Raw genomic sequence first — 11087 nt, 5'->3', positions numbered from 1 at the left:
AAAGAAAAAAAAAGCCTCTGACGATCAGGCAAGTCAGCTGGGATCGTCAGAGGCTTTAAAAGCATTTTTTTTACAACCTCTTCGGGTTATAGAAGAGGTTATAGAAAAAATGGTTTTAAAAGTAAAAAAAAAAAAGTTGGCCATGCCCACCCAGTCATATTACCCCCATCACCACCAGCAAGCCATGCCCACAGAACTGGTAGTAACAAATTTTACATTTCACCACTGGGATATGTATTCTTGTGTGTGTATGTGTGTGTGTACATGCATTCTGATTTGTTACACTGTCAGTCAGATGTTTAGACTGGATTTGCCATTTGTATTCACTATCAAGTTTTTCCCAAGGACATTACTATTATTACTTATGTAATTACATTTATTGGCTGCTCAACTTCAGTAGATTCTGAGTGGCATGTCTGTATTCCCATGGAACCCCAAAATAAGAACACCATGAAAGAATTCAAAGCCATTACAATTTGGAACTCCACATCAAAGTTACTAGGAAAGTCGTTCCTCAGCTGAATAAACATTATGGGGTGGGGGTGGGGACAGAGATTATCCTCTATCCATGGTTTTTTTATAGTTACTCTTCCTAATTGTCTTGCTGCTACCTCATACACCAAATATTCAAGAAAGCTGACATGGTAAAGTTATATACAGCATTGAAGTGACCTCTTTGCAATGAGGATGCTTATCTATCCAATAAAGCCCTAGACAAATGACAGTGACAGCTGCCTGGCAGCATTCACTTTGAATGGAACAGGATTGTCAGTATCATGATAGCATATAGCATCAAGACAAACATCTCAAAGCCCATTTTGGAAAAGGGAATATTCTTTTCTTGGTTGCAGAAGTAGTTTAGGATGCAAAGTTTTCTTCTTATGGGATGCATACCTTTTTGGCTTGCTCTTGTTATAGGAATCTTCTGAAAGCTCAATGATTTAACCAGGTGTTAATAGTTGGCAGCTACAAAACGAAATTTGGGTCAGCAGAAGCAGCAAAAGAAAGAAAATTATGGGGGGAAAGAATTCCAAGGATCAAGGAGAAGAAAGCACAATGCTAAAGAAAAGCCAGAAGCTACCTCTTTGGGAAGAAACTCTTCTTTCTGGAAAAGATCCCAAAACACTGTTAAAGCGTGGGCTGCACTATGTCAGTCTGAACCTCATCATGAAGGGGATGATAAAGACACCTAACTTTTTATGGGGACTACCACAAGTCCAGAAATTGAATCTTTCACACAACCGACTGGTGGCCCTTCCTCCTGCTTTGGGGAAACTTGAACAGCTGGTGGTCCTGAACTTGTGTGGGAACCGCATAAAGTCCCTGCCTAAAGAGATTGGACTGCTTAGGAATCTGAAGGTTTTGTTTGCCAATATGAATTGCTTGACTGAAGTTCCGTTGGAGCTTGGACACTGTAAGAAGTTGGAAATTTTGAGCCTCTCACACAATTACATCTCTTGGTTCCCTTCTAGCATTGCAGAACTGGTCAACTTAAGGAAGCTGAATATGAGCAACAATAGGTTTGTTTATATTCCCATGAGTGTGTTTGCGTTGAGAAATTTGGATTTTTTGCATGTAGGCTGCAACAAACTTGAAAACATTGGAGACAGTGTCCAGTTTCTAAGCAAACTGCAGATCCTGATTGCTGACTCTAACAACATTCATGCATTGCCAAGGTCTATCTGCTCAATCACTACTCTCGAATTGCTAAATGTTGATTACAATGCTATACAAGTACTTCCGTATGAACTTTATTTGCTGAATCGATTGCCCAAAATTGCTTGGAATCCTCTGGATAAGGGACTCCATATTTTGCACAATCCTTTGTCAAAACCATTGCCACAAATTATAGATGGAGGAATAAATGCACTCTACAAATACCTTAAAGAGAAAAGTCAGCTTGCATAAATATATACCTTGGTTTGGAACAGATCTGGTAGAAATGCCTCAATTCTGCCATTTATTTTTTTCTGGTCAATGGCTTTTAATATACAAAACAGATACTGGAATACAGTTATAATTGGGTTTTTTTTCTGGAAACAGGTACATTGTCTATGGAATATTTTTTTTTCCTAAATAAATGTATCCTTTGAATACTGATGTAAGAGTCAGAATAACTCTCTCCAGTAATTTAAATATTTATCTGTATTTAATTGTCAATTAAAATAATAGCAACAGGATTTTAAATATTTTTTCTTCTTCTGTAAGGCTTCACTGGTGTTATTTTAAAGGGCATGAACTGAGCTGTTATGCAGTTGTGACTATAACTCTTACTCAATATGTTATGCATAAAACTCACATATATATGCCATTGCTACTGAAACACCAAAAACTAGAAGATGAACTGGTATTTTAGGAAGCTTTTACTGGTATATAGTCACTGAGTAATTGTTATTGTTATATCACCTGTCATGGTTTGCACTTATTCTATTCTTCTAGTTCATTAGAAAACCAGCTTCCAAAAATCATGATAGAATTAAGTTTGCTGCTAATGAGACAAATGGCCACATTCGAAACTACTAAGAATTGCAAAAATAGTTTTAAAACTCAATACAACAGAAATTGGCATGATGAGAGAAACAGTAAGAGACAGCACAGAAATGTGTTCTGTTGCAAATACTAGGTGGAATCCACACTTAGTTGCATGAGATTTGAGCAGTGGGGTCATTGCATGTTGTGATGCAGCTTATAGTACTGAAAACCAACTGCATTTGTTTCCACATAACCCTTTCAAGATTTTTTTTTAATATGAGCTGCAAATTATTTTTCCTGTTCTTTGACTTCATTTCCCTTAATTGTGGTATGGCTTGTGCATAAAAAATATCCCAGGACAAGTCAGAGAGATGTCAAAGTACTGTAGAGATCTTTTTATGCTTTAGGCCTGGACACCTGTAATACAGTTCTTATATTATACAAACTGATTCATGGGATTATTTTGTGGCAGCATAAAGAATACTGTAAATAATTACCCGGCCTGATTCTTTCATCCACTAACTTTCTTAAAACTCAAGTAGTAGCCATTCCCACGCTCAAACATCTAAGTAAGGAAGATTAAGGGGAAAAATTTAGTTGTGAATCTACTTCTGTTGATACCCAAATTAATCTACCTGGGAAGGCTGTGAATATGAATACAGTAAAAGCCTTGGTAATGATGTGGTGTTATCTGTCCATTGTATCATCATTCTACGAAAATGCAATGCACTCTTCAAGTATTTCCATTTTTATTCCACTTTACAGAGAAATAAATTTTTCTCAGTGTTGTGTTTTTCTCACCTGTCACCATTACAGAATAACCTCCCAAGGGCTGACATTAGAGTTGAAATCCTGACAGCTTTTTAAAATAAAACTTTGCTTCAAAAACAAAACTCTGTAACTGTGAAATGCACTTTCAAAACACTAGTATTAGCAGTTTTAGCTATTTCCCTGTGTGAGATGCAGCAGTGCAGAGCAAAGGGTACTGACAGATAATTTGGGACTAACAGCATATTCAAAGGTAAGCAGCTGCCTAGTTTGCAGAGGTTGTAAACTTGATTTGTATCTTACTTGGAGTTGTATGTGTAAGAAAATTAATTCTAAATATGTATATATCAGTTTGAATTCTATGGATGCTATTAGGAAAAAGAGAAGGCATACAACAGGTATAATAGTCATATTTGACTATTATCTGGAGATTAAAAAATAAACCACCCAATTAATCAACAGGTTAGACATCAAAGCACATTCACTTCTGAATAAGTTATATTGTTATTAAAGTGATTAGTTGCTTAATGAAACAAAATAAACTGTGTATTTTGTGATTCACTTAAGAACCATGATAAAATTGAGACATTTCAGTTCTATTTGTTGCAGAGTAAAATATTTTACTGTGTGCACAGCTGAAGTCATACTTAAAAACACTTGCTTTCAGTGGGACCCTGATTTCTGCTTTACACTTTTTATTAAAACATAGGTACCTTGCAGCTTTGGATGCAGAGGATACATTGAAATAAATACACAAGGCAATAGAACTGTGTTGATACTTGATTTGGAGATTTGATTCAAAAGTGATTTGATAGATTCAAATGTTCAGTTTGAACTGAATTGAATATCAGAATCGATCCTGATGCAGTTTGAAAATTTCACAGGTTTTTATATATGTGCAAATGTATTTTTTCACCTATGACAGTGGTTGAGCTGTCAGTCTATAATTCACTTGTTCTCAGCCCAGGGTTAATGAGGAAATAAAATGGAGATTCTTATACCTTGAGCCTATAGAAAAATGGAGGGGACAATTCTGACAAATTAATAATGAACCATATAGATCGCATTTAGGACAGTTGAAAGTATGGATCTGATACATTTTTCAAATAGATTTAAAATTTTAAATCAAATATTGAACATTTGAATTAGATCAAACCTTTTTCACACACTGTCAGCCCCTCAAAGTAGACTATTGTTGTAGGATATCATAACATAAATGTGAAAGCCAGGCCAATGCCAATTTTGACATTCCTTCCCATTTTTGTGTGGCAAGCTGATGTTTTCACAACAATAGGTAGTTGTTGCATAGCATCTTCAAGACTACCTCACTGCTTCTTTGTATATATCCCTACAAAGTAGTACATTTAATACTGGGGTGGAAAATCTGAATATCCATATGAATACAAACTTGAATAACCATTTGTAGAGGCTAATGGGATAAGATTAAGCCCTGAAAGTTTGGAGCATATTTTCCTAAGACTAGGAAGACCCAGGACTATAAAGCTCATGCTCAGTCAGACTAACTGATCTCATGAGGTTCTGGTGGGAAAAAAACCTGGAGAATGGAATGCTGTGTATATCACCCTATGGAAGAAAAAGTAAGACATACATCTAGAAAGAAATATACTCCTTTTAAATAATTTACTCAGGAAACTCCAAAACTATCCTATGAGGAGTATTAGCATTGAAAAAAACAGAAGTGATGGCAAGAGTGTATTGAATATTCTATTATATGTCAGAATTACAACTAATTTGAAGAGTAACGATTAAGTGATCTTATATGAAACAAATACTGAGATCAAATACAGGTCTTTTAAGCAGTTGTGAATTGTGTATATGAGTCAGCCTTTAATACTTTAAATTCTTGTGATATATACCACTTCTGTGGGAGGAACTATCTATGTATCAGTAAATAAGAATTAGATCATTGCAATTAGTTCTGAGGTTAGTCACATTTCAGTTTGTATAGATTTTTAAGAAAAAAAATGCACTCTGAGAATGTTTAGGTTCTGTTTCACAAGATAAAAACCAGCAGATGGTATAAGGGAAACATATCCAGATGGAAAATGAACATTAATAAAAATCAAAATATGTTGGGGGTGTTGGGAGGAAAAGAGAGTATAAAATAGAACAATTGAAATCAGTGGTGATACTGAAAATGATGGTACTTTTCTTGTCCTAATAAAATTATTAGGTCTGAATGAACTGGTTGATCTACCCCAACATGATACTTTTTTCCCAGGAAGGCAGCAGAATTTATTTTCTTCAGGGAAAAAGGCGTGCATATTTTGTGTCTGTGAGGCACCTGCTTCATCTCATCCTTGTTTTTCTTTAATTCTTTTGTAGTACTTTTAAAAACTTTAAAGAAGTTTTTGCAAACACTAAAGAAAGAAGAGAAACAAAGCAACATGGAAACGTTATTTGCTTTTGGAAGAGAAGTGGTTACCTTGGTTCATGAAACAGCTTTGAGGGGGTGATGGGTTTGAATTGTTGGCCGAAGCAAAACAGCCGTCAAAACTTTAAAACCCATTTAACAGGAATAAACATTATATCATTTTCTGGCCAATTTCTATTGGAAATACAAATCCTTGAATTCCAAATATGGCCTTAATCAAACCTCCTTCCATAAATTCTGTAGAACTTATTTCCAGATGCACATATATAATTACAAAATCCAATTAGATTTGCAAAGAGACAAAGTATCTCTTTTGCAACCTATTTTTAATCTTTGGGATTGATCTGTATTTTATGTTTGTCCTGTTGTCCTGCTCTCTAGGAGGCATCTTATATAGGGCAATAGATTTTGGGTTTGGTTGTAGCAATAACTATGTCCAACATTACAATACTATAGACACAACATAGATAGATACAAACATGAGTAGCAGAACACATCATTGGATACCACCCAGAGTCAAGTACTTGACAGCATTCTTAGAGACTAACACAAAACTAGAAAGATGTCATTTGTGTTTTCATTAAAAAAAAAAAAAGAGGTTTTGATTTCATAATTTACTCACTTTGATCTATACTCAAAAACCTTTATATCAATATAATGAAAATGAATTCCTTAGTTTTACAACTCTCAAACGCTTCATGCTAATCACAGCAATTATTTAGTAATCTTGTAATTAAATATGACTATTATTTCTTGTTGTTTTATGGATATTTCACATAATTGTTCCTTATTTTAAAAAATGACAGCTATATTTACCCAAGCACCTGCAAAGTGTAAGATAAGTAATTTTGTGTGTGTGTGTGTGTGTGTATGAGCTCCTGGTTCTGCTCAATTAAGCTTTAGCTCCCTTGATTTCATTACAATTTAAGGAGCATAACTTTATGTTAAATTGCAGCTTAATCAACAGAGAGATCCTTTAGCATATAAACAAAAAATGGATTTCAAATTTCTTGCTTCCTTCAATATATAGGATATTGAAATTCCATTTCTTACCAAAGAACGAATTTGAATGTTTTAAGTGATCTTGGCCTAGTTATATACTCTTAGCCCTAGGAAGAAGGTAATGGAAAACCCACTTCTGAAAAACCTTGTCAAGAAAACTTCAGAACTTGTCCAAGAGGGTCTTCAAAAATTGGACATGACTGAAAAGAAAAAAATTAATAAAAGAATATAAAGCAAATATTTATATCCCATCACAATTATGCATTTCCCATAATTTTATCATCCCCATTTAGTTCTAAAATAATGGTGAAATTATGAATGACCTTGCTTCCTCCTAAATATAACTCTTATGGCCTGATCTGATTCCTTAAGGGAGGAACAATAATTAGGCAGTTACAGAATTATCTACAATAGCTCAGGCCCAAAGATAGAAGTTGAGCCAGAATCAGACACTGTAGTCTCTTCCTTCTGAATTGTTGAGAAAGGTGTTGGTATTGAGTAAATATCACATAATACAGAGACACTGAATTTCTTCTTTGCAAGAGAAACCACACTGGGAATGATGGTCTACTTAAGAGTAATTCAGCATGCTGAATAACCTTGCAATTAGATCAAGCGTAATGAACATTTGCTGAGTTAATTCTGTTAACTTAATACATGTGTATCACTTTGCAGTCAAATGAGCTAACTCATATAGTAACTCCTAAGCTCTGTTAATGCCAATATACATTTTTGGCACTCAAATAAGAAAAAAATCCTTTTTTGTTGCTGTCATTAAATAATTTTGATTTTTCTTCTATTCACATGTAAAAGTGTTAATAGGCTTTGTATTTTATTCCCTGCTGAGTGGAGCAGAATATATTTACCTACAAACTCTTATTAGTGATGTGAATAGATGTTTATAATTTGGTTTTATGGAGTGTGTCTAAACAATATTTAAAATCTTGCAAATTCTCAAGGGAAATGGATTACAGGTAGTTGTTGACTTACATTCAAAGTTACAACAGTGCTGATGAAGGGATTTCCAATTTACAGCTGTTGCAGTGCCCCCTGTGTGATCACATGACTGAAATTCACACACTTTGCTGGCTGTTCACTGTTCCAACCACAGGGGTGCTTCAACCCCCTCCAAGTCCAACCACCTATCTTCCCCCCCCCCCCATGCCCTTTTGGTTCACTGTATTCTGTGGCTCCTACCACCCCAGCTGACCTTTGCTGTCTTTTTGCTTCTGCTGCTGACCAATCATGCCTGCCTGGCCCTTTGCAAGGTAGCTGATGGCCATACAAGGCTTTCTTCCCAAAGGCGGCACTGCACTTTCCTCATGAGACCTGATGACCTCATATTACCAGTAGCTGCTTCATGAAAGTCCAGGTTGGGCCCACCTGATCAGCTGTGGGAACAAGAAGACAATGAAGGTCAGCTGTGATGGTAGAGCACAGAGTAACGGGCTTCAGAATGCAGGGTGCCATAGATGACTATGGTTGAGACTGGGATGGGGTGGCTGTGGCTTTGTACCATGCTGCTGGGTCAGCTGAGCCTAGGATTTGCTGGATCCCCTTCTTCTTGCAATTCCAGAGCCACAGCACATCAGAAAGGACCTTAGTTCCAAGCTACTGTCCCGGGCTTCACACTGTGAAGCACTTCATGCTGCACTGCAGCTCAGAGACTTCTTGGGGTCACAGAGCCATAGCATATCAAGAAGTCCCTTTCCACTGTAACCATTAGATCAGGGTAGGGCTGAGCTTGGTGCTGTGCTATGGCTCAGGGGCTTCTTGCACTGCGAGAGCTGTAGCATGCCAAGAAGTCCTTTTTGCAGCACGGCTGGGCTGGGCTGGAATGTCTGTCCTTTGTACAATGCTGTAATTCAGGAGTTTCTTGTAGCCCCAGAGTTGTGATGTGCCAGAAAACCCCTGACCTGCAGCATATTCTACCCCAACCACCCTGAACTTGTACAGTACTACAGCACTCCTTCCCACAACTCATGCATGGCCTGTGCTGAGCCTTCCGGGGCCTCCCCCACCACCCTGCAGCCCTCCTATCCTTTACTCTTTACATGGGATCCCCTCCACTTCCTGCTTAATCACCCACAAACTTGGGTCATTGGGACTGCCGTAACATCATGCTTTATGACCACATTGCTTAGTGATGGAAATTCCGATCCCAAATGTGGTCATAAGAACTACCTGTAATAGTATTTTTCATTTTAAAAAAGCATGTAATATTAAATTACATGGTTTATCCATACATTTTAAATTCAGTGTTTCCCTTCCCTGATAGAAAACTCCCATTTCTCAGATGAGTGGAAGACTCCATCATCAACACTGAAGAAAACTCTACTGTTAGGTTACTTCATTGTGTAAATGGAATGCTAGCAAGCTACTTTGTTATTTGCTTTAAAGAGACCATCTCTGCTGATTTCATTTCACTGCCTAATTAACAATAGACAATCCTTTTGTCCAAGACCTTCCCTTAATATTTGAGTGATATACTGGGAATGTTTATCCAAATCAATGCAAAGAAATAGTTCAGTGTAAAAACTAACTATGATTTGTTTTAATATCAATTTAGGATTAAGTTGACAGTAAAAGTAAGAAATGATCCAATATGTTTAATGATTATTTCCCTTCTGTATCATTTAGAATTAAAATTCAATTGCAAATTTGGAAAAATTCTAGAAATCTTATGCAAGATAAAGAAGGTAGAAGATACCACACACAACACAACACGTATGCATGTCTCAAATAATACACTGATGACAAAGCAAAAGATTCAGGATTGCCTGGACATGCATTAAACTTTCCCCACAGTTTTAATATTATCTGCCAACCCAGAGTTTGAGGATACAAGGATCACTATGGGGAGTACAAAGATCAATCTTATATGAACACACTTCATCTAGGCCTTTAGACTTGTGTAATATGCAAACTATCACAAATTCAAATCGTAACATCCCCATACAATGGGGAAAAAATGCTACTAAAAACTCTGACAAGGAGTGCTACTTCATGTTGATAGCATTAAACTAGATTGACCAAGAGCCTTTCTTAGTATAGGCAGCTTTCTAAGTTCCCTTTGGAGCTACTTTAGGATGTCACCCAAGGCTACATGAGGATGCTGCTCATGTTAATTATAGCTACTTCAGTCATGCATTTGTTTGGTACACAGTCCCTAGAAACTAGGTATGCTGTTTTCGAATGTCCTTAAATTGTTTGCAAGTAAACAAATTCTATTTCAGAGTCAACTGGTATGCAACTCTATAAATAGTGTTAGATGTTCGCTGATCAAGCTCTAAGCAAGCGTTGCAAAAGAATCTCCTCACAATTACAAGTTAATTAATTCAATTTTGATTAACATATGCTATCTCCCTCTGCATACTTCTCAGTGCATATCAACCTTGTCCATTTTGCAATACAGATTGGATCCTTTCCTATCTGGGAAATAAGAATGTTCAATATACATTTTAAATGTACTAAGAATTTATTCAATGCCAAATTGTACAAATATATAGGTACCTTGGAGACTATTAATTTAAGCATCTATTTATTTACAGCAGTCTAAGCATGTTTGTATGGCTATATTGCAGCCTGTCAAAAGAATTGTGATACTGTTTAAAATGTGTCCTCTCCTGACTGTTACTCAGTAGATTAACAGAATATTTTAGTCTTATTAAAGGATCAATAAAATTACATATAGGCTAAACAATTTGAAGACTTTTGCTTCTTTACATATATTGATTTTGTTCTGGATAAATTTATCTTCTCTCTAGTCTAAAAGCACTAAATAGGACGTAATCAATTGTCTGCAGCTGATAGGCCACTCTGACTCTGAAAAGCCTAACCTAAATAAACTCATTGGCAGTTCCTTTTTCCTTGCTGGAAATACAATTCTTAGGAAATACTTTCTTCATGGTTATTCCACAGTGAAAAATCCTTCTAGCAATAGAGTTGAGGTTTGTTTGTCATGTGCCATTTTGACAGTGTCATCTGATCCCATGGCTACCATTCCGCTAAATTACATATTGCAAGCTGACAGCCTGACATCAGTAATTGGGGGGGGGGGGGTAAAAGAGGGACCAGTGCTGGTGGGGATGCAGGGAGGGAACTCAGAGGAATTGAAACCAAGCAGTACCATCCTGTGGGAAGCACCAGCCATCTCAAGGTCACACCAAAAGAATGTGGAGCTGGAGAACACAGGGACAATTTCCTAAACAATTTATTAACACCAGATTGGTCATTTATTTATTTATTTATTTATTTTAAATTTATATACCGCCCTTCTCCCTGAGGACTCAGGGCGGTGTACAGCCAGAATTAAAAAACATAAAATACAAATATTAAAAAACAATTAAAATATATATAAATTTGGCCCAAAATTAAAAATACAAACCAATTAAAACATTTAAAATTTATTCTTAAACCAGCCCAGCTTGCTGGAAAAAGTGGGTTTTAA

At 36.3% G+C, this 11087-nt stretch overlaps 1 protein-coding gene across 1 annotated transcript; it reads left to right on the top strand.

The window, feature by feature from the left end:
• The first annotated feature begins 745 nt into the window (after nt 1–745).
• LRRC30 (leucine rich repeat containing 30) lies at nt 746–2096 on the top strand. The gene has a single exon (XM_034429504.3). The coding sequence runs from the start codon at nt 1015–1017 to the stop codon at nt 1906–1908; it is 894 nt and encodes a 297-aa protein (XP_034285395.1). The 5' UTR covers nt 746–1014; the 3' UTR covers nt 1909–2096.
• Nucleotides 2097–11087: the final 8991 nt, after the last annotated feature.

The sequence above is a fragment of the Pantherophis guttatus genome, chromosome 3 (genome assembly GCF_059756535.1).
Source record: "Pantherophis guttatus breed Tessera chromosome 3, ASM5975653v1, whole genome shotgun sequence".
Classification (NCBI taxonomy): Eukaryota; Metazoa; Chordata; class Lepidosauria; order Squamata; family Colubridae; genus Pantherophis; species Pantherophis guttatus.
This window is presented reverse-complemented; position numbering and strand designations above follow the sequence as displayed.